The sequence below is a fragment of the Cynara cardunculus genome, assembly GCF_001531365.2.
Source record: "Cynara cardunculus var. scolymus isolate 2C chromosome LG 11, CcrdV1, whole genome shotgun sequence".
Lineage (NCBI taxonomy): Eukaryota > Viridiplantae > Streptophyta > Magnoliopsida > Asterales > Asteraceae > Cynara > Cynara cardunculus.
This window is the reverse complement of record NC_037538.1, coordinates 8,128,144-8,153,600: the sequence shown is the minus strand read 5'-3', so window position 1 is coordinate 8,153,600 and position 25,457 is coordinate 8,128,144. Positions and strand designations below refer to the sequence as shown.

The window sequence follows — 25,457 nt, the reverse complement described above, 5'->3', positions numbered from 1 at the left end:
GATTAGACAATCACACATTTATCACAACGAAAACGATTTTGTGTGATATGGTGTGATAATCATGTGATATGTGTGTGATAATCATGTGATATGTGTTTCAAGTCGTCCATTCTAGATCGACAAAAATATGGATACTAACGATATGAAGAAAAGGTATTAAGAAAGTCGACTATCATGAACGATCTGGAGAAGAAGAATGAACGATCTGGAGAAGAAGGTTAGATAAGAAAACTAACCAGAGGAAAACGTGGAGACGTGGTCAACAAAARKGATAATTATGAAATTGAAATAAAATAAAAATTATAAAAATTACTTAATTACATTACTGTCCTTATTAAATTGTTTATATATAATATAAGTTAATTTATTAATTAAAAAAGTTTGAGGTTATTGGTTTGTTCTTGCATTCTCGTAAATCACAGGGGTTCTCGTTTGAACCTCCACACACACACACACACACACATATATATATATATATTACATTTTGGCCTATAAATTACATCGGCCTATTAATCTTTTTATGTATTTAACATAAGCAATATTTGAATATCTTTAGATATGAAGTGCAACTTGTCAAAGACCTTCCAGCCTAGTGGTAAAGGCTTGGACATGACATAGTCATGAACCCGAGTTCGAACCCTGGGAGGGGAGTGTTGGCGACATTTAAGTGAGGCCATGCTTAGCTTCCAAATTTGCCGGGGATTAGTCGGGCTTTGGCCCGGACACCCTTACAAAAAAAAAGTGCAACTTTCGGGGAAAAATGTTTTTCCACTCAAAAAGTGGTTTTAAAAATTGTTTCGATTTCAAACAAACACAAGGTGGAATATTTGTTTGAAAACAAAGATAATAAATAGAAGAGTGAATTGCTTTTTCGTCCCTATGTGTTAGTGATTTTAACATATTGGGTTTCTAAAGTGTGTTGTTAACAAAATAGGTCATCATGGTTCTTTCACAACGCATAATGAAAATGACATTAAAAAATATGTTAAAGTGAGGTACATTTTGGTCTTTTCAGGGTTTTCTATCATTTTCTTTTAAAAATCGAAAATCCTTTTGAGATATCCACGCAACCCTCCTGCTTCCTCTCCTCTCACAACCATGACCATCCTTTGAACTTACCCATGATAGTGAACAATGGGGAATTACATTTTCAAAGAGTCCTGTAGATCAATGGTTAGGGAGTCGTGGGAGAAAGTAAGATGAATGGCTGCAGTGACGTATGTGAAAATGGATGCTTACAGCAACAACATAAGAGTTTCATGGATGGATCCCTGTGTTTTATGATGTATGTATATATATAATATTTTATTTAGTTGTTAAACGAGGTTAGAGAAAACCCCAAAAAGTCCAAAATGATCTTCACTCTAATGGACTCTAATTTTCATTACGTCAATGTTACGGACCCAAATCACTTGGGAAAAAAAAACAAACCAAAATGACCTATTACGCTAAAAATTCACTTTAGAGATTCAAACCGTTAAAATCACTAAAGCATAGGAACCAAAATTGTATATAAACTCAATCACAACACAAATACAGTATGATTCAATTGTTTATAATCATCAAAACCAAACAATATTAAGAAGTGACACAATTTCCCCAACAAAATACGTTAGAAAAGCTTTGTTTGTTTTTTGTAGATAATTATTACCCTAAGAAAAAGTTTATTGATAAAATGATATGTCTTAAATAAAAGGTAAATTAATAATCTGTGTGTCATATAAATAATTTAAATAATTAAAAAACTATTATTTTGGACGTATGACTAAAATAACTGATGAATAACATATATATATATATATATATGGTAATTGTGTTCAATGACAAAACATTATCAATTCAAATATATAAATTATTGAAATAAAAGTATTTGGTAAAACATAATACCATAATTATATACATTTTATTGGAAGTTGAATAATTTTAATTAACAAAATATGATTGGTTTGAAAGAAAATAATTTGAAAACATAGGAAAGATATAATTGATCACTTCCCAATGAATGGAATCTTTTAGGAATATATTTAAATAAAAGAATTATTAATACATTATGAAAGCTCTTTCTAGAAACTCAACAACTAGGATTAAATAAATAAATAAATAACATTATTAGATTTTTAAAAAACTAAGTAAATCATTAAATGAGTCAATGATCATCTTCTTTATATGGTTCCCCCCCCCCCTCCCCCTTTTTTCTATTTATGTTTAAAAAAAGAATTGTTAATTACTCCTTTATATTTTTATAAATCACACCACATATTGTATAATTCTAATCAAATTGCATATATAAATCACTAATAACCATTAATATTAATATCAATATTGTTTTTTCATTAAAATACTTGAAAATATATATTTGAATATTTGTATGTAAAGTGACGTTACAAATTATTTACATGAATTCATATATGTATCTTTAAATGAATTTTTTCAATAATTCAAATATGAATCTTTCGTAAGTTTTTTTATTTGAATATTTTGAGAAATACATAATAATATTTTTATTTATTTTGTTTGATTTAAAGACAAAACTTAACCAAATGTCAACTTGTATGATTCCTTGTCCTATTTTGACTTTTTAATAAATTGCAATACTATGTTTTCATAGGGCTACAAAAGAAACTTCTAATTCCTTTTGCCCACAAATATGATTCCTTGTGCACTACAAGCCAAAAAGGATGAATGAGAGACCAACTTCTTCCTCTTCCTGCAAATTACTAAAAAATATTTTTACCACACAACATCATATGATATTTAAATTCATGTCAAATATTTGAGAATATTTTAAAGGATTAATATAATCTGGATATTTATGAAAGATGATCAGAGTTCATTCATTATAATTAAGACTTCAAATTATGAAACAATCAAGATATTTATAAAACCAGATAAAATAAAATGGGTGTAGCATAGATGAAGGGGTGTTAGGGTACAAGATGAAAGCATGTGCTAGTGGTTGCTTCTTAATGAGATTCCCATAGAATTGTTGGTTGGAAAACTCGGTGATCAACTTGTGTATAACCATCTTTTTGTATGGTGCTAGAATGGCTTGTACAGCATGCACCATAAGTTGTACATTACTCTATACTTGAAGTAAAGGAAAACATAAACACCCATAACAAGACTATTCTTAAAACTGAAACAACATAATCATCTTAAAATGACAAACTAATATAAGAAAATCACTTAAATAGAATCATTTTTCTAACATTCTTCATAAACAAGAATAGAAAATCGCTAAATCAGCTAAAAATATAAAAAGGTAAAACATTGTAACCGGATAAAAGCTAACATTTATAGTTAGGCCCAAAAACTTGTGGAAAAGCACAACCCTGTGTATAAATGGTTTGTACTATATGCATCAAGCACTTGTACATTTAAGTTTTAAGTGGTTGATGCAATTTGAGACCATTCTTCAGGATGAAGAATTCTTTTTGGTAACCTTAGATATGGTTTCAAAGAATGCAGAACACAGAGGAGGGATGCAGGTTCAGCCAAAAGAAGAAGAATATGATTTGTTTGAACACATGAAAGCATGGAGAAATTGGGAATGATGCAAAATCAAGAAAATGCACAAAACACAATGTTTATCATCCACCAAAAATAGACATTAAAAACTACAGATTTCCATCCTAAAATCAAGATCTCAAAACAGAAAAATCTGAAAAATGTCAAAGGGTAAACAAGGCATTATAATATTACAAGCTACATGTGTTGTCTCTGTGTCACACAGCTAGCTCAAGCTTTATGTGATATGTAATGGCCTCTAATAAATAACATGGATATTGTTAACAGCATATCCCACATATTATGATACTACACATGACTTATACATACATATATATATATATATATATATATATATATATATATATATATTATCAAAACAAGAACCATCAATTAATTGCAACAAAAAACATTAAGGTGCCGTTTATCAAATGTTTACTCGGGTAAGTGAACACCAAGTCATTTTACCTTATCGGATAAATATGGTAAGTATCAAAAATCTTACCCCGTAAGAGCGAGACAAGGACCAAGAGTCTTACCCGGTAAGTGAAGGCGACGACTCTTACCACGGTAAGCGCTTATCGGGTAAATTGTTGCATATGATACCGTTTTTGTGGACTAAAATCTTATCCGGTAAGTAAATGATAGTGTTAAATTTACTAGTAAGCGCTTAACGGGTAAGTGTTTGGTAAACAACCCCTAACTCTACTTCTTCTTCAACTTAATTCTTTCAATTCAGATGATACATCATGCTGGCTTTTATGCAATGAATGTATCGACAGGTTATGAACGCGATAAAGATACAGATTACATTTCTAAGGAGTTAGAATGAACGTAGAAGGGCAACAGAAAAGAATCGTTATATATGATTTTGCATTCGATTATGGAATCTTCCCTTTTTGTTTATGTTATTTTTTCAAGTTGGTGGTTGACTTGCCTGAATTGTTTAGCTTGGTTTTCTGACAAGATCAATTGGACAAGCATTTAAGTTGAATTTTTTTAAGTAATTATTTAAGAAAACAAACCAGCTATTGCCGACCAATAACATGGTATAGTAATCAATGAAGGATTGCTTTCATGGTTAATATGCTTTTCTTTTTCTAAGTTGTATTTCAAAAATAGAATGCAATTGGAAGGACATAGATGTAATTTAGGCATGCTTCAAGAAAGGAGAAAGCCATTTACCTTAAGGAGTACACCACCACCATCACCATGTAATTAAAGTCTCACACGTGCACACTCAAAACAATGCGATATGCTTACCTGAAACAAAAAAGTTTACTGATTTTCAGTACGGTTTTTTCATATTTGAAGTGGGATACAAGTGACCGTTACTGAAAACATGGTAATGAAAAATATGTTTAGTTTTATTAAAGCACTTACAGAAACAATTGCTGTCAAGAATTAAAAAACTATGCATGATGAATGAAGTTCAAATGATGTTTCCTAGAACTAACCATTCCAATTTCTGATCTTGTTCACATGTGAAGATTAATGGTGTGAGATTGGAAGGAAAGTACCTTCTTTGTGATGCTGTGAAACCTGAATCCGTACCAACAGCTGAGTCTAAAGCTGGCAAAAAATTAAAAATCAAATTAGTGAAATAATTAAAGATACAAAGATGCTGTAAATAGGATAAAAGTACTGGTGTGATGATGATTAAAGACCAAGTAAGCCAGACCCACCTACTTCATATAAACCTTAGCTTCCATACATATAACATAATATATGATATCATTCTTGACATCATCATAACAAAACAAAGCTGTAAATTTTGGTCCTTTGTAAACTAAGATGCTATATATACACAATATTCTCACATATGAAATGCTTCAGACCTTGAAATCCTACAACAGAAAAGTACTGATTGCTCTTCAAGTTCAGTAATACATTCTCATTGAATCATACTTGAAAAGAGCTTTGAGTTTTTCTTTATGTGGTAATCATAATCATGGAGGGTGGGGATGTGTTTAGAGTTAGCAGTGCACGTATAAGTAGTTCTAACATATGGAGGACAAGCGGTAGAGATATATTTTCAAGGTCTTCAGTGGAAGAAGATGATGAAGAAGCATTGAAATGGGCAGCTATAGAGAAACTACCAACAAATCTCCGACTGGAAAGAGGCATACTAACTGAAGAGAAAGGCCAACCGAGAGAAATTGATATCAAGAATCTTGGATTGGTTGAGAAAAGGAATCTCCTCGAGAGGCTTGTGAAAATCGCGGAGGAAGATAATGAGAAGTTCTTGTTGAAACTCAAGGATCGTATTGACCGGTAATCTCAACTTGATGTCATCATGAATTGTTTCTTCTTGTTTTCTTGTATTCCTGTTTTTTTTTTGTCTGACATTCAAATAAACAGAGTTGGAATTCAACTTCCCACTATCGAGGTTCGGTTTGAGCATTTAAACATTGATGCAGAAGCCTATGTTGGAGGCAGGGCACTGCCTACCGTATTCAACTTTATTGTCAACATCATGGAGGTATTATCACTCAATTTTTAGCCCTCAACATAATTCTGAGTTCACTTCTAATCTCTCTTCTATAACAATATCTCCAGGGATCCTTAAATTATATGCACCTTCTTCCAAGTAGAAAGATCCCGTTACCAATCCTTCATGATGTCAGTGGTATTATTAAGCCTGGGAGGTGAGGATTTAACGTAAAAAGTATCTCATTTATAAGATATTTCCTAACACCTGCCATCACAAATAACCGCAATACGTATGGTTTATACAGAATGACATTGCTTTTAGGCCCACCAAGCTCCGGAAAAACAACACTGCTTTTGGCTTTGGCTGGAAAACTTGGATCAGACTTAAAAGTAAGAGAATCTAATCTAATTCAATTCCCAAATCACATGAAGAGGAGTGATTGTTGCAAACTAATCATTATTCTTATGTGTATGTGTACGACTACAGGTATCTGGTAGAGTAACTTACAATGGACATGAAATGCATGAGTTTGTCCCACAAAGATCATCGGCTTATATAAGTCAACATGACCTTCATATTGGAGAAATGACAGTCAGAGAAACACTAGCGTTCTCCGCCAGATGTCAAGGAGTTGGAGCAAGTTATGGTAAGTAAGAAAATTACAAACTTACTAACAAACATATATACAGATGTGTGTGAATTATAAAATTTACCAACCTTATACATGATATGTGTCTCATTTTGCTTCATATGATTTTGGAAATTTTGCAGAAATGTTGGCAGAATTGTCGAGGAGAGAGAAGGAAGCAAACATTAAGCCGGATCCTGATCTTGACATCTACATGAAGGTGAAGAAAAGAAAAGAAAAGCTTGTGATAACAGATACATGCTTAAAAATGCACTTCAATTGTTATGTTCCATTTGCACCTAAAAATTTCTTGGATATTTTTATTTGCTCAATTCTACAGGCAGCATCGCTAGAAGGACAAGAGGCTAGTGTTGTCACCGAGTATGTTATCAAGGTATAAACTTGACCAATGACGGATATGAAACAAGTTTGTGAATTGTGATTGATATCATTCTAAATTTCTGTGATGTTTACATGTGAAGATTTTAGGCCTTGAAGTATGTGCTGATACCATAGTAGGGGATGAAATGTTCAGAGGTATTTCTGGAGGGCAAAAAAAGCGAGTCACTACTGGTATGCAAATGGCACAAACTTGGTGAAAATTTCTCATGCCACGTACTTTTCTAGTGTTAGAAAACATATAATAGAAATAGCTCGAGTCACAACATGCTTGACTAATAAATGTTCAGAAATCAAAAGAAAAAGAGTGGTATTCAAAGAACTCTTACCATCAATCATGCTGGATTAATTTCAATCTAATTAGAATAATTACTTGAAATTGAAATGCAGGGGAAATGTTGGTTGGACCAGCAAGGGCGTTGTTCATGGATGAGATATCAACTGGATTGGACAGTTCAACAACTTTTCAAATAGTGAATTCGATCAGGCAATCAATCCACATTCTTCAGGGAACTTCTATAATATCACTCCTCCAACCTGCACCAGAAACGTATGACTTATTTGATGATATCATCCTTCTCTCGGATGGACAAATTGTTTACCAAGGTCCCCGTGAGAATGTGCTAGAGTTTTTTGAGTACATGGGATTCAAATGTCCCGAGAGGAAAGGAGTTGCAGACTTTTTACAAGAAGTAATTTCATCTCTCAAATCAAGAACTCTACTTATTTCGTTTTACAATAATATAACTTTCGGCTTATACTTCTAATGTGGGGAATCATAGGTGACATCCAAGAAAGATCAGGAGCAGTACTGGATACGAAGAGAAGACCCTTACAGTTTCATTACTTCAAAAGAATTTGCAGAAGCATTTCAGTCATTCCATGTTGGAAGAAGGCTAGGGGATGAACTTTCTACTCCGTTTGACAGAACCAAGAGCCACCCAGCTGCTTTAACTACAAAGAAGTTCGGTGTTAACAAAAAGGAATTATTAAAAGCTTGCATATCTAGAGAGTACTTGCTTATGAAAAGAAACTCCTTTGTGTATATATTCAAGATGACACAGGTAAGAAACTTAACCGAGAACAAAGTTAAAATGTTTTCTTACATACGCATTTCTATCTGCACTTTCATTTCTCTAAATGCTATAACTATTCCTCATTCAGCTTATTTTCATGGCTACTATAACAATGACACTATTCCTAAGGACCGAGATGCCAAAAAATACATTGATTGATGGTACAATTTTCATGGGGGCATTGTTTTTCACGTTAGTCATGATTACATTCAACGGATTCTCAGAGCTAGCCTTGAGCATTATCAAGCTTCCCGTGTTTTACAAACAAAGAGACCTTCTCTTCTTTCCTGCTTGGGCATACTCTATACCCACATGGATTCTCAAGATCCCTGTGACAATTGTTGAGGTTGCCACTTGGGTAATTATGACTTATTATGTCATAGGATTTGATCCTGATGCCGGAAGGTGATAACTTATAACCAAAACAAATAGTACATCCTCTGCTCTATTTCGTATAATGCATGCTTCAATCTGATGAATTTTCACATGTTGCAGGTTCTTCAAACAATTGATGTTGCTCATATGCATTCACCAGATGTCGTCTGCTCTATTTCGTTTCATAGGGGCATTAGGGAGAAATATCATTGTGGCCAACACATTTGGCTCATTTGGATTGCTTACTATTTTTGTTCTTGGTGGATTCATCTTGGCACGAGGTAACATATATATATATATATATATATATATAAGTTTATAGAACAAGAACATAACTCCAAGAAATATCTAAAACATCTTACCTTCGAATTGTTGAAAGATCCTTTCATGGTCATTTCTCTTCTATATTTTTTTCAAGAATTTGTACGGATAAGAAAACATTGTTTGACCATATCAACTCCATTTTCTACCGCAGATGATATACAAAAGTGGTGGATATGGTGTTATTGGTTTTCACCTATGATGTACGGACAGAATGGTATGGCTGTCAATGAATTCCTTGGAAAGAGTTGGAATAAAGTAAGCATCATTAAAGCTAACACAATGTTTATGAAAGATAGAAAGTAGTGATGACTGATGAGATACATCATCTAAATTCACTGGCCATGCAGGAAGTGTAAATCAAGTCAAGATATATCATCTAACCTTACAGAAAATGTGTCCTGCAGGTTTTACCCAACTCCACAGAAACAATTGGTGTCTCTGTCCTTAAGTCTCGTGGAATTTTCCCAGAAGCAAAATGGTATTGGATAGCCGTAGCTGCTTCAGTTGGATACATTTTCCTCTTCAATATCTGCTTCACCTTGGCTCTTGAATACCTCAATCGTAAGGAATTAATCCACCTTATGTTTTGTATATGATATTAAGCTCTAGAAAAGTGTAGATTATCAAATACCTGTGATTTAACCTGTGCCAATGAATGGGTCATTTGATGCAGCCTTTGGGAATCCTCAGGCAGTTCTATCCGAAGAAAGCTTGGCTGAGAGAACAGCTATGAAAACAGGTAAAGAATTATTAGTAAGAGCTCCGTCAGGTGGGTCATCAAGAACCAATGCATGCCTTAATCACTGAATCTGTAGTAACATTATCTATATTAAAAAATGCAGAAAGAAAAAGTGAAGTTCGAAGAAATGCATCGTCTATGTCAATGTCATCAAGAGTGGGCAGTATTAATGGAACAGATCAGACCAAGAAGCGTGGAATGGTTCTACCTTTTGTGCCCCTTTCCATCACATTTGATGACATAAAATATGCAGTGGATATGCCTCAGGAAATGAAAGCTCAAGGTGTATCCCGAGACCGGCTAGAACTACTAAAGGGTGTGAGTGGTGCTTTTAGGCCAGGAGTTCTCACAGCTCTGATGGGGATTAGTGGTGCTGGTAAGACCACCTTAATGGATGTTTTAGCTGGAAGGAAAACAGGTGGATATATCGACGGAAGAATCAGTATCTCTGGGTACCCAAAGAAGCAAGAAACATTTGCTCGCATAGCAGGATATTGTGAGCAAACTGATATTCACTCCCCTCACGTCACAATCTATGAGTCCTTGCAATATTCTGCATGGCTCCGGTTACCTCCTGAAGTTGATTCAGCAACCAGAGAGGTGAAATAAAGCACACCCACTTCAATTCCATTCAAGAATCAATTGTAGTTTCTTTTTCCCAGTATATATGTGATAACATTAGCTGAATATTTGATGTTAATTCTTATCATCCATAGATGTTCGTTGAGGAGGTGATGGAGCTTGTGGAGCTGATTCCACTTAGGGAAGCACTTGTGGGGTTACCTGGAGTGAACGGGCTTTCAACAGAACAGCGGAAGAGGCTGACGATTGCAGTAGAGCTAGTAGCAAACCCATCTATAATTTTTATGGATGAGCCCACATCAGGACTTGATGCAAGAGCAGCAGCAATAGTCATGAGAACAGTTAGAAACACAGTTGACACAGGAAGAACAGTGGTCTGCACCATACATCAGCCAAGTATCGACATCTTTGATGCTTTTGATGAGGTAGGTTTTGATCAGATAAAACACATTAGATTTCTAGTCAACCACAAGGAAACTAATCAGCAATTTTTCTGAAACACAGCTTTTTCTTTTAAAAAGAGGAGGTGAAGAAATATATGTCGGTCCATTAGGACGCCATTCTTCGCAATTAATTACGTACTTTGAGGTCAGTATAATGAACATATAAAAAATTTTGATTCTTCCATTACTTTAATTGAAGTAATAACATCAACAAATTGTCTTCAATAAAGGAAATAGAAGGAGTGAATAAAATTAAAGACGGTTACAATCCTGCAACTTGGATGTTAGAAGTGACTTCAGCAGCACATGAAGCAACTCTAGGGGTTAACTTCGCAGAAGTGTACAAGAACTCCGAACTATACAAGTAGGGTTATTGCATCACTCGATACTCCTACTAGAACTCAATTTGCTCATTTCCTGATTACGGTTTTCGGTGACTTTTTCAGGAGAAATAAAGAGACGATAAAGGAAAGTAGCCGGCCTATACCTGGTTCTGCTGATATACAGTTCCGCACTCAGTATTCGCAATCTTTTTGGACGCAATGTATGGCATGTCTGTGGAAACAGCATTGGTCATATTGGCGAAACCCTCCATACACTGCAGTGCGTTTCTTATTTACAACCTTTATAGCTTTGATGTTTGGCACAATCTTCTGGGATATGGGCTCCAAAAGGTAAGCAGATGGAGTTAATTAACATTAATGAAAAAGATAAATGATGGATCTTCTATTAAACTTGTGTTTCCCTGCTCTACTGCTTACAGAGAAAAGCAACAAGATCTTTTTAACGCGATGGGTTCTATGTATGCTGCTATACTCTTTATCGGAGTACAAAATGCTACATCAGTGCAGCCAGTTGTTTCCATCGAAAGAACAGTCTTTTACAGGGAAAGAGCTGCTGGGATGTATTCAGCTTTGCCATATGCTTTCGGACAGGTATAATATCGGGTTTCTAAATCATTCTTCACCATTTGGTCCTAGTTTTCCTGCTTATCTTTCATTGCTCGAAATGAACGCTATGAATCTTGTTTTACTCATCTAAGGTGTTATACAGGTTATGATCGAGATCCCATACATCTTTGTTCAGACTATTGTCTATGGGATCATCGTATACGCAATGATTGGATTCGAGTGGACAGCAGTCAAGTTCTTTTGGTATCTCTTCTTTATGTACTTCACCTTCTTGTACTTCACGTTTTATGGGATGATGACGGTTGCAGTAACGCCAAACCACAACTTTGCTGCTATCATCTCATCGGCATTTTACGCAATATGGAATCTGTTTTCCGGGTTCATTGTTCCAAGGACGGTAAGTTTAAAACTATCCTTATTTATATCTATGTAAAACTTAATTATAACTCAAGAAAACAACTCCTGAACTTTTTCCTATGCGATAAACAGAGGATGCCCATATGGTGGAGATGGTATTATTATATCTGTCCTATCGCTTGGACATTATATGGGTTGGTTGCTTCACAGTTTGGGGACATAACAGACAAGCTTGATACAGGCGAAACAGTTGCAGAGTTTGTCCACAGTTTTTATGGGTTTGAATACGACTTTATACGATATGTAGCAGTAATCATTGTTGGATTTACTGTCCTGTTTGGATTCATTTTCGCATATTCCATCAAGGCATTTAACTTCCAAAAACGGTAGTAAAAGATCATCAAGTCCATCAACAACGAGATCGTGGAAGTACAGGAAGCAATTGGCAGTATGTAAATCAAGAAACTTGTTTCATTTTCTAGCATTCTATTAGTTAGTTGATGTCATTAGCCCAAATCTATGTCCTAATGACTACAGAGTTATGAGTCCTTATATATATGGAAACAGTATGTATTTATTCGGAATGAAAGCAAGAAATTTTGAGCAGTAAGATACAATAGACACCCACCCGATCAGTATTACCATAATTCAAACTTGAAGAGAATTCAGATCAAACAAAGACATGGAAACTCTAGATGCAATACTTATTCAAAACAAAGCACACCACGGATGAATGTATGCATGAAGCACAGGGTAAAACACAAAGCAGCTTGGTGAGAATCATTTCATCAAACAAGTTATGGGCATTGCCAAGCATATATCGAAAATTACCTTTATAAAGCAGATTACAGCCAGGTGTGATAAAACCCACTTTCATTTGTTTTTTTCTCTTCTCCTTCGGTGGCAATGTTCTTGATTTTGAGCTAACTACAATGTTGGGAGATATTGGCACACCACAAAACAACATAATGTATCATCAAAAACATTCCAAGTTGTTTTTGGCAATTTTTGTCAAAGTTGTTGTAGTGCCTTAAATAGGTTTTCAATCATTATAACCTTCACTGGTAATTTAAATTTTAAAATAGGCTGGCCCAACATCTCTAATAACCAAATTGGCCCAATACAGTTTCTGATTCTAATATAGAGTAAAGTAAACTACACATTTTGTCCCTTTGGTTTATCAAAAATTACAATTTTCGTCCTTATGGTTTCCAATTGTCCTACGGCAAGTAACACTTTTGTCAAGCCAGCATTTTCGGCAATGGTCGATGATTACTTTGACGATGGCAAATTTACAAATAAATGATCGTAAAAAAAACAAAAACGTTAACTTTGTTGAACAATAGAGGTGTGATATGTTACAAAAAGAAATTCAAAAATCGGTCTCTATCCCTACATCGTTTCCTTGTTAACCAGTACATTAACCAATTCTATGTTGAAATGTTTTACTGATACGATTGACCGGTCTTAATTGGTCCCTTTTTAATTTGTTTTGGTTACCTGTCCAAAATTATTATTTAAAATTTGACTTTCTGAAATAATGCTCAAAGCAATTTATTATTTAGAGTAAATTATGTTTTCGTCCATGTGGTTTGTTAAAAATTGCGATTTTCATTTATGTGATTTAGAAATTGCCGTTTTCGTTCATATGATTCGTGATTCATTGTTACTTTCATCCTTATGATTTACAATTTGTTGTTGTTTCGGTCCCTGTGATTTACAATTTGTTACTGTTCTGGTTTCTTGTACTTAAAGGTAGAAATTAGTTCAGGGAACGCAAATAGTAATAAATTGTAAACCATGGAAATGAAAATCACAATTTCTAAACTAGGACAAAAAGTGAAATTATTAACAAACTACAAGGACAAAAATCGTAATTTACTCTGTTTATTTAATACAATATGATGGTATCCCACATCAAATTAATAACTAAACATAATATGGTTAAAACAGAGAAATATTTAACGGAAATAATGATATTATCAAACTATTATTCTTGTTATTCACAGTTATATACAAAAATATATGATATCGTTATATCAAAAATTGGGTGTAAATGACGTTAAAACGTATAAGGGGACGTTTACTAAACACTTACTTGGTAAGTGTTTATCAGATAAATTTTCTCATCGGATGAACATGAGAAGGACCAAGAATTTTACCGGGTAAGAGCGATGAAAAGGATGGAGAGTCTTACCCGGTAAGTAAAGATTATGACTCTTACCCAGTAAATTGTTGCATTCGATATATTTTGATATATACTAAAATCTTACGCATCAAAATAAATTATAGTGTTGACTCATATCGGTAAACGTTTACCGGATAAGCAATTGGGTAAACGGCCCCTAAGTGTCTTTATAAACTGTTTTATAGGACGTAAGTTTATAAGTACAATAATAAAGGGTTTTATCTAAAAGTGTTACAATAAGTCTATAGACGTTTTTGAACATTTTAACAGGTTATATAGAACATTAAAAAAAATAGTGTCACATTAACTATTTTATAAGAAATTTTTAGAATTGTCTTATGTTTGCATCTTTTTGTAGAACCTTAATTTGACGTTTTATCTCAAAAGTGTACAAAATGGAATCCCGTTTTTGTAAATTGATTATTTGTCATAATATTTTTGAACAAAATTCAAATGAAAACTTCGTAATAGATATGATAAACATGTAAATAATATTAAATAATGCAACTGAAAAATATATAAACGTAAAGTAATATTTTATCGTATACGCTACAATTAAACTATATTAGCCTCATTTTAATTCATACATTACAACTTCAAATATAGCATTATTGTAATCGTACATTACAATGTATATAATAAGTTGGCCTTATTCTTCACATCATGACCTGATCAGAAAAAAAAAATTAAAAGAAACTCAACAAATTTTTTCATTTTAAATGATTTATTTTAGTCATTAGACTATATTTTTGAATGAACAAACCATTAAATTATTTCATTTTAAATAATTAAGTCATTGAACTATTATTTTTATGAACAAAAAAACCATTAAACTTTTACATTTTGGATGATTGAGACCTTGAATTTTTTTTATAAAATAAATAAACAATCAAACTTCTACTAGTTGGTTAATGTAACGTTTTTTGGATTAAAATAATGTAGATAACTAATTTTTAAAAGTGCGATAATTTATGTACTAAAAATGTTCAAGAACTTAATTAATCAAAATGAAAAGATATAATGATTTTTCATTCACAAAAAAAAAAGTTTAATGATCTTTTCATTAAAAAAAGAAAGTTTAATGTCTTTTTCATTCAAAAAAAATAGTCCAATGGCTTAACAATTCAAAACGAGAAAATTTAATTATTTTTTTATTTAAAAAAATAATTTAGAGACAAAACCATTTAAAATGAAAAAGTTTATTAAGATTTTTTAGGTTTTCCCTAAATTCAATGTATACATTACAATCAGAAAAATCTCCACCGCATAGGTTATGTTGAACTGAGGGGCCGTTTACCAAAAGCTTACCCGGGTAAGCGCTTACCAAGTAACATTATCTTATCGCATGAATATGGTAAAGACCAAGAATCTTACCCGGTAAGAGCGATACAAAGACCAAGAGTCTTACCCGGTAAGTGAGGGTGACGACTCTTACGACGGTAAGCGCTTACCGGGTAAATTGTTGCATACAATGTTGTTTTGGTGGACTAAAATCTTACCCGATAAGTAAATAATAGTATTAAATTTTACGGGTAAACACGAACCAGGTAAGTGTTGGTAAACGATCCCTAAATTGTTCTAGTTTATGTGTGGTAATCTAAAATTTTATTTGCACTCTACATTCAAAATAATATGCACTTAATTTGACATTATTTTGTTTTCAGATTCTTGTTATCATATAATTTTCACACCGTGGCACCCAAATATTGACCAATTAAAGTCGCAATCTTTTGATCAATCAAAGCTGTAATTTTTGATCAATCTTGACAGTATAAAAGGCTATGATCACTTATATACTTCAAGTTATGGAGGCGGATAAAAAGTTGGGAGAGGGGTAGTTGAGGAAAAATAAAGGCTGAATACGAAGGACACAAGTTATTTAGCTGAGCAATTCAGTTGGTCGGTCCATATCGAACAACTAGATATGGCTCTGTATATAAGTCATATAGGTTATACAACTCATTAAACCGCAACCAAAAAACCCTAGTACTTGTTAATTAATTAACACAAATTTTAACGCCCATTTGGGAATACCACACAAATAAAGCCATGACTTTCCGCGCGCAAAAATTAGTGCGAGTTGGCCTATAAATTCAAGTCAATACCACACATGGTAAAACACACACATAAATGTATTTATAGCTTCACTCTCCCCTTTGCCCCCTTACTTCACTTCACTTTTAAAGTTCAATCTCTCTCTCTCTCTCTCTCAATATATATATAGAGAGAGATTAGAGAGAGAGAAAGAGTTAAATAGAAATCATCTAATTTGTATAAACCGTGAAAACCTTATTCAACTAATCATAATTTTTTATTTTGTTCATTTTTTGTAATTTTTAGAGGTTGATTAACCATTTTTATTGTGGAGGGTGTTAATCATGAATATTATCATTCTCATTATTTTAATTTTAATTTTAGAGAAATATATGAAACAGTTTTATTAAAATTTTATTAAATATTATATGAAACAATTTCATAACCATATATAAAACAAATTCATCAAAAAAAGTATTATATGAAACAATTTCACAAGATTAAACAATTTCATGAAAAAATTCCATAAGATTAAACACCACATTCATTTGATCGCTCATATATATATATATATATATATATATGTATGCAGAGAAAAACCTGACCAGAAAGAGCCTAGAGAAAGACAAAACCAGATCGATCCTTTTCGTATCCTTCACTCATCATCCATTCTTACACCTCTACAAATTACTTGTCATAAAATCTCATTTTGCATTCAAAAACAGTCAGAAAACTGAGTCCCAATGAACACCTACCTATTTGTCTCACCTCAGCACCTTTGTAAACTCCAAGTTAGTGTTGAAAGATAATTAAGAAACGAGGAGGAGCTTATCGTCGTTTTTGCTTCATTTCATTTGTCGTCCGGTGTTGGTTTTAACTTTCTTGAGAAAATGGGATCTTTTGGAAAAGATCAAGTGTTGATGGGTTCCACCCAAAAAGATGAAATTTTCATCAAAGTTCATGGACCAATCATTGTAGGAGCTGGACCATCTGGTATAGCAGTAGCAGCTTGCCTGAAAGAAAATGGCATTCCTTCTCTTGTTCTTGAGAGAAGTGATTGCATAGCGTCTCTATGGCAATACAAAACCTATAACATTGTGAAACTCCATCTCCCCAAGAAACTATGTGAGCTTCCATTGCTAGGGTACCCAAAGAATTTCCCAACATACCCCACTAGAGACCAGTTCATTGCATACATAACGGCTTATGCAGACCACTTCAAAATCAAGCCAATGTTCAACCAGACAGTAGAGAGTGCTGTTTTTGAGTTTGAGCGTGGGGTTTGGAGGGTGAAAACACAAGACAGTGGGTATGAATCACGGTGGCTGGTGGTGGCTACCGGCGAGAATGCTGAGGCTCTAGTGCCGGAGATTCCAGGGTTAGAGACGTTTGAGGGACCCCTTCTGCATGCAAGTGAGTATAAGAATGGATATGAGTTTAAAGACAAGAGGGTTTTGGTTGTTGGATGTGGGAACTCTGGCATGGAAATTAGCTTGGATCTTTGCAATCACAAAGCGATTCCTTTTATTGTGGTTCGAAGTTCTGTAAGTTTATTAATTTTAGCCGCAAACAAAATTGGTTTTATATAAACATTCTAATATAATAATTTACAAAACTTAGGTTTATAACACCACCTACAAAACGTTCTATATATATAAAATTTTTGTAATAGGTTTATATTCAGAACGTTTTTAAAATAAAATGTTCTATTAGCTATTTTACAGGATACTTAATGGATTTTCAGGTTCATGTTGTGCCGAGAGAAATGTTTGGATTCTCAACGTTTGGAGTAGCTATGACACTTCTCAAATGGCTACCTATTAAGCTCGTGGACAAGATAATTCTGTCTATAACCAAGCATATTCTTGGAGACATAGATAAATTCGGCATTCGACGCCCAAAAACAGGTCCGATGGAGCTCAAACTCACAAGCGGAAGGACTCCGGTTGTTGATGTTGGAGCTTTATCGGAAGTCAAAACCGGGAACATCAAGGTTCGGTATATTCACATGTTACGGTGTACTCCGCTGTACAACAAAACTCGTTTTATAGGACGTATATAATGTCTAAATAATAGCATGCTTTAATGAACTTAAGTTTATAGGACCAAAGTATCAAATGTCCTATGTACATATAAAAGCGTTACAATAAGTATATATGACGCTTCAGAGCGTTTTAACAAGTTTTCTAAGGACGTTTTATGGAATAAATTGTGCATAATTAGTTATCTTTGACAAATGATCGTGTGAAAAGGAGAGTTAAATGAGAAGCGTAAGAAGGAATCTAGACCATCGATCACCAGCTTTAATCTCAAACAACCCATGAAACGCACTTGATACTGGGATTGATCTGGTATATCTCATCTTGGTGATCTCATCCTAAATGTGCATCCAAAAGTGGAGATCACTTCTTACACTTCTCACTGGAACTCAACCCTAGTTATCTTATAGGACACTTCTCATAATTGTCCTATAACCTCATCTTTTTATGTGACACTTAGGTTTATAGAATACTTTTTCAAATAATGTCGTATAAAAATAGTTAATACAACACTTTATTTTAAAAGTGTCCTAAAAAACTCGTTAAAATATTCTACAGATCTATTGTAACACGTTTAAATATAATTTTTATTGGTTTGGCCCTATAAACTTAAGTCTTATAAAGTATTTTATTAGTACGATTAAACATTTTCAGTGTCTCATAAAACCAATTTTGTTATAATATAAAGTTATGGAGAATTAATGTTTATTGAATTATTTATATTTTATTTAAATGTTTTAATTAATCGTAGGTGGTTGAACAAGGAGTGAAAGAAATTAGTAAGAATGGAGTCAAATTGATGGATGGGCAAGAACTCGAGTGTGATTGCATAGTGTTGGCAACTGGTTATAAGAGCAACGTGCCATCTTGGCTCAAGGTAATATTAATGCATATATGCATGGCATGATCTCATCACACTTTGACTTTATTTGACTTTTTCACCTTCATCATCTTCCAATAATTTAATTGTATTAAATCGTGGAAAATATGTTTTCCCAATATAATAACTTGACCCTTAAATCTCAATTTCTTTTGAGTATCACGAATTTTGTATTGATATAATCGAACTGAAAACTCTAATTTTAAAGGTTGTAAAATCGAGTTTTTATATTACGGGTGTTTGTGGTGCGATTTGGTCCCCACGGTGTATGCAGTTTGAACATTTTTTTTTCAAAAGTGTAAACTGTATCGAATAAATCTCAAACCCTAGGGAACTGCATCGCAAAATGAGGTGTGGTTTTTATGGTTTGTATCTATTGCATTTTATGCCTATAGTTCAATAATTGTAAGTTTGAAAATACATTATGATATCAACGATAACATGACCATAGTCCAAAAATTAAATGGTTTCAATACATCTGATTCCCAAAAACATATTGCATAATTACAAATAGTCTAATTAAAAGTAAAAAAATAAACTTCAAACTAAATTGGTCGTGTGTGTTGTGACGTGTCCGATTGTCCAATCATTTTTTCTTTCAGTTCATCTTTGATCCTTCATATATATAATTAAAAAATATATAAAATATGTGGTGCAGTATGGATTGAACCACGGTTTGATAACTCAAAACGTCGCAAACCAAACTGCATCGCATAGTGCGGGTTTGGTAAAAATACAAACCACATACCGCAATGCAGATGTTTTACATTACGCTTTGTGATGTGGTAGGGACGTGTTTGTACAGTTTGACGGTTTGGATGAACACCCCTACTTTATATACATTCAGGTTCTCGTTTACATATTACTATGAGATATCGGCGGTTATAAGTGGTTAAAACGGCTTAAGAAATAAATGCATGATCGTTATAACGGTTAACCAATAAAACTTGGGAGCATGTACAATTGTCTTAAAACTAGAAGCAACAAGTCCAGAGGCCCTGATCACATAGACGAAAGGCTCTAGTCGCACGATCCAGAGGCTCTGGTTTTACACTTAGAGAAAACTCATGATAGCTTCAAGGCTATGAGCTTAAGTCTCAAAATCTCTCAGTCCACATCCTCTGAACAATAGTTTGCCAATTTTACCAAGTTTCAGCAATATTTCGAGAAGGTTTCTTACCTTTTGAAATATATTCAAAACTTCTCGAAACTCAAAATTCCTAAGTAAACCTCTTCTTAGAAACCATAGCAGGACCAACGCTAGCGGCATTGCTCTTAAGACCCCGTTAGGGGCGCGACCCCTTTGACCTCCCCCTTGAGGCGATCTAAAACATTTGTGAGTGTGCATTCCGCACCTTCTAACTCACTCACGTAAATCGCAATTACACTAAAATCACCAACATAAACTTTACTACTAGTAATTGTTTAAATAATATAATTACACAACATATAAATTAAATATAAAAGATATTTAAATTACATGGTGTATGAATATCATTTACATATGTATATGTATATGTATATGTATATGTACTATACGTATTCATATGTGTGTATTTTGTTATCACATCACATTTTATGATGTGTTACCATCATCAATTACTCTCTTTTCTTACTCCTCTCTTAGTGAGTTTTTTTAGAAACAACATTGAATATTATATCTTTTACGATTATATAATGTCATTAAGTATAACGTTTTTATTGGAGATACTTTCGATGTAGGGATGTGACTTTTTTACTGATAAAGGAATACCGAAAACCCCGTTTCCAAATGGTTGGAAAGGAGAAAACGGATTGTATGCAATAGGGTTTACTAACCGAGGTCTTTTCGGGGCTGCATATGATGCCACTAGAATTGGGAAGGATATTAACAAAGAGTGGTGGGCAATGGATGACTTCGAGTTTGAGTTTCCTTCATATTAGTTATGGAATATGCATGATCGTACTAGCATCATCGAAATAATACGTATATCGTAAAGTGTATATGAATTACTTAAATAACGTTCTCCTATGGCTCGAAGGTATGATAATGGAACTTTAAGAGGGCACTATTCTACTTGTTCAAAACATCGTATTATAATAGTGAACCTATCAATATACATATACAAGAAGGAAGGAGGGAGGGAGGGAGGGAGGGAGGGAGAGTTGGTTTAATGTGAACCAGCTTATTTTCTTGAGACTCGTATGATTATAAAATAACACTGAAACTTCACAGTAAAATATTATATATGTATAAAAAATATTGAACCTTCATAGCGAAAACACTAGCGTTTTGCTGTGAAGATTTGATATTATTTGTATGATCTCACAGTCGCATTAAAACAACACTACCAAAATTACCCTCTTTTCCGGCGGACATATCCGTCGGAAATTGGGTTTTCCGGCGGATTTCCGGCGGATATGTCCGCCGGAAAAGAGGGCGCCGCTGTTTTTATTTCCGTCGATTTTTCCGGCGGATTTTTCCATTTTCCGGCGGAAAACGGCCGCCGGAAATCTTTCGCCGGAAAAATTAAGAAACTTGGTTTACCGTTAATTAAAAAATTTTAAAACTTTTCCGGCGGAAAAATTCGCTTGAAATCCGCCGGAGTATTTTCTCGCCGGAAAAACTTAATTAAATAAGATTTCCCAAAAAAAAAAAAATTAAAAAAATACCGGCGGCCAAATCCGCCGGAAATCCGTCGGTAATTTTTTTTTCCTTTTTTTTTAAAATTTAAATAAAAAAAATTCAAAAAAAATTTTAAAAATTTTCCGGCGGAAAAATCCGCCGGAAATATATATATTTTTTAAAAAAACTTTTTTTTTTCAGTAAATATTTAAATCTTGTAAATCTGTAAAAATATGGATAAAACTAAAATGCAACTAAATATCATACATTGATTAAAATAAACAATTGTTACAAAACATACAATTTAAAGTATCACACAATGTTACAAACAAAGTAGATTGTTCCAAATAAACAAATAATATTCAATTAGATGGCGGTGGGAATTGTGATTGACGKAGTTCGTTAACCAAAGCAGTCATATCCTGCATTTGTTTCAGAAGTTGCTCCTCTACCGTCCGTCGACGCTCATTTTCTTCTTGTAGATCCATAACTTTGGCCTCTAAGTTTACAATTTTCTATAAAAATAAATAAAACGTTAGAATATTTAAATTTAATATGAATTATAAACTAGATCGATAAACATCATCAAAAGAAAAAACACATACCCGTTGTTCCGAAGACGATGAAGCAGCTTCCGTGTAGTTGCCGGTCAAGACACAATTGAGATCTTGGTTGTACCCAAACCCAAATAAACGACCTTTTTTGCTTCCCCCAACCGCTTGCTCCCACAGCTCTTTATCAACTAAGGGGTAGGTAGAGGGATCATCGCCGTATCTTTGGGTAAGGCCCATTGAATACTCATCCTATATATGGTTTAAAAAATATTGCAAGTCAATTTTGACAGCATAACGGCTGTAAATGGGACGTTTCCAGGCAAAAATAGTGATAGATACGAAAATTATATCCAAAACAATCTTAACCCTTAATTAATAAATTCGCCGGAAATCCGCCGGAATTATTACCGATTTARRWTTTCCGGCGGATTTCCGGCGGAGCTCCGGCGGAAGTCAACAAAAGTTGACTTTGTTAATTTCCGCCGGAAATCCGCCGGAAAATTTCCGGCGGAAAAATTCCGCCTGAAATACCCAGTTTTCTAGTAGTGAGTCTCAATGATCTCATCTCTCTCTCTCTCTCTCTAATATATATCTTTTATATGAAATTTGATGCATGTTATTAAATGTCCAAATGAAAATACGGGTTTTTTAATTTTGTGACATTTTGATTCCGATATCCCAATTTTAATTTTCAATTTTTTATTATTATTTTGTATTTTAACAAAAAATTGATTATCAACAACTTTAATTAACCTCATATTTGTTTATCGTTGTTTTTTATTAAAAGGATTTAAATCATTGTTTTAGCAATTAACATTCATCCGTTAAAAATCCAAAAACATGTTTATATAATGTGAATATGTGTTTCTTCGTTAGGTAGCAGGTACTCAAGTTCAAACCAATTTTGCGTATTGATGTTTCACATTGTTATCATTTGCATTATCAATCAAGATTTGTAACTTAAAAATTCAGTTGTTAAATTAATCATCACTTGTCGCTTTTTCTCTTTGCTGGTAAAAAGCAACATATTAGGGTTTCTTTTTCCGTACAAACCTCAAGCAATGGTACAATTTGCAACCAGTAAATTGTGAGGAAAAAAAATTGAATTCGGCGTCAATTGAGTAAAAAAAAAACAGTCAAAAACTCAAAATTAACTAAGTGGAGAAATATTACAACACTTTCCTTGTATTTGAAAGAGCAAATTGAATGAAAAAGTAATGTACTTTAACTTGATTTTTATTTTGGATAACCTACTTTTAAAACTTTTATTTTGATATCTAAGATTAAAATTTAAACATTTAAGTATCCGGATAACCGGTTGAAGCATTAACTGGTTACCATGTTGATGTGGAAATGGATGTGGTATCTAACTCAATATTATTTGCTGACATGGATATCTTAATTTAAATTTAGTTTTTATGTATTGTGGTTTATCATAATAAAGAGTTAATGCTTTAACCGGTTACTCGAGTACTTAAATGTTTAAAACTTTACATCTCAAGTACCAAAATTAAAGTTCTGAAAGTACGTTATCCCAAATAGTAATTAAGTTAACGTGCGTTATTTTTTTCATGCAATTTCTCCTATTTAAAATTAATTATTCTTTATATAAAAATATATATTATTGAAATACTGAACCGTTCAAAATAGTGAAATTCATTCATTTTTTATTTCTTTAAAGCTATATTGACTATTTATATTTAAAATAATTTCAAACGTATTAAGCAACGTACAATTTTGACGTTACCAGAATATAAAATGGCACGATATAGTTTATCGATGCATTTAATGCTATTTTTTGGACTCTTTTTCTTGCGTCTCCATGATAAGCAAGCAGTGTAGAGTCATTTTATTTTGTCTTTGAATGGTAGATTTTCTATCTAGTTTGGTTGTCAAAAATGAAAGGTTGCTCTTGTTGCAGTCTTAACCTCTGACACATCAATCTAAAATAATTGTCGGTATATACCTGTACCAGTAATAGTATAGTACGAACATGAACACCATTTTTACCCTTGTCTAAGGTAAACTTATGATATAACCATCATTTTCATTTGCAGTATTAGTATGCATGCATGTTATTAACGTGTAAAATGTTTCTTTTAATTCAGTTTTAATTACATGTCATGCTTAATTTAACAGTAATGAGTTAACATTGTTAACAATTAACATTATGATGTTTTGACAATAAAGAGAACATAAAAATTCATACCAAAATGTGTAACTTATTGTTAATTAAAATATATCAATTCATGGAAATTAAGTAGGGGTCGTTTACCAAACACTTATCCGGATAATCATTTACCAAGTCAAATTACTTCAACGGATGAATATGGTATGGACCAAGAATCTTACCCGGTAAGAGCGAGACAGGGATCAAGAGTCTTACCTGGTAAGTGAGAGCGACAACTCTTACCACGGTAAGCGCTTACCGTGTAAATTGCTACATGCGATGTCGTTTTGGTGGACTAAAATCTTACCTGATAAGTAAATAGTAGTTTTAAATTTTACCGTTAAGCACTTACCGGGTAAGTATTTGGTAAATGTCCCCTTAATGTCCTAAAAATGGATTATGTGACCTGCTTAATTTTTTGTTAGTAAATATGTATGTTATTATGAGTCAATAAGATTATTTTGTAACATTCTTGAACTCATTAGCGTTTCACGTTATCGGTCCTGCAAATTTTTCACCAAAAAGAAATGAAAGCGGATTTTATTACAAATCTTTCTAAATACAAGCATGGAGGCATTACAATGAATAACAGTATTGTAAAATAACAACAAAATAATGACTCAAAGGACATTACGATTGATGTTTCGTTGCAGGTAACAAGTCATAGCTGTCATAAGCTGCACAATATACCAACACTGGATTTGAGTTCGTTTTCTTTATAATTATATGAATACATTTTTAAACAAATAAATTTGATGAGTGATCATACAGTTCATGTTTTCGCCATACTCAGATATATAACCATTTCAAGGCCATTTTTCAAGAATGGAAAATAATTCATCATGTATTATTACAAATGAAACAACCTGAAATGTGTGTTACTGTTTCAATACTGATAACTTTTTGGTACCCTTCCTCAGGGGATCCCAACCATTAAAATGATTCCCTTCCACAAAATAACACAGCCTGGTGATTTACAATCCATTGATTCTTGTTTCCATCGTTGTTTCATGGTTCCAAACTCAAGTAGACTGACTTCTTAATCATAAACCCCCATGAAAAGAAGGCCCACAGGTATACACATGTTAATGAATTAATGCATGTTTAATGAACTAGAAGCGTACTCGCGCAATGCAGCGAGTTACATCGTGATTTTAATATTTCATTTTATTTTTTATCTCAGTCGATGTTATAATATGACTTTATGTGATT

General features: G+C 33.2%; 2 protein-coding genes across 12 annotated transcripts; both read left to right on the top strand.

The window, feature by feature from the left end:
- The first annotated feature begins 5,452 nt into the window (after positions 1-5,452).
- Positions 5,453-12,327, top strand: LOC112521605 (pleiotropic drug resistance protein 1-like). 11 transcript variants are annotated; one of them, XM_025130563.1, is made up of 24 exons: positions 5,459-5,781; positions 5,869-5,989; positions 6,067-6,155; positions 6,246-6,330; positions 6,428-6,587; positions 6,713-6,789; positions 6,910-6,963; positions 7,052-7,142; positions 7,359-7,660; positions 7,751-8,032; positions 8,133-8,449; positions 8,540-8,700; positions 8,895-8,998; positions 9,148-9,304; positions 9,417-9,482; positions 9,586-9,611; positions 9,672-10,082; positions 10,199-10,489; positions 10,569-10,652; positions 10,738-10,871; positions 10,954-11,181; positions 11,271-11,442; positions 11,561-11,815; positions 11,908-12,327. In XM_025130563.1, exons 1-24 carry the CDS (start codon positions 5,459-5,461, stop codon positions 12,163-12,165), a joined length of 4,248 nt encoding a protein of 1,415 aa, XP_024986331.1. In that variant the 3' UTR covers positions 12,166-12,327. The 11 variants fall into 11 exon arrangements, with proteins under 11 accessions (XP_024986332.1, XP_024986331.1, XP_024986330.1 ...); XM_025130564.1 differs by lacking the exon at positions 9,586-9,611 and having other exon boundaries at positions 5,453-5,781; positions 9,661-10,082; XM_025130562.1 differs by having other exon boundaries at positions 9,417-9,447; positions 9,602-10,082.
- Positions 12,328-16,917: 4,590 nt separating this feature from the next.
- Positions 16,918-20,839, top strand: LOC112521695 (probable indole-3-pyruvate monooxygenase YUCCA4). The gene is made up of 4 exons (XM_025130689.1): positions 16,918-17,541; positions 17,742-17,990; positions 18,788-18,913; positions 20,639-20,839. Exons 1-4 carry the CDS (start codon positions 16,918-16,920, stop codon positions 20,837-20,839), a joined length of 1,200 nt encoding a protein of 399 aa, XP_024986457.1.
- Positions 20,840-25,457: the final 4,618 nt, after the last annotated feature.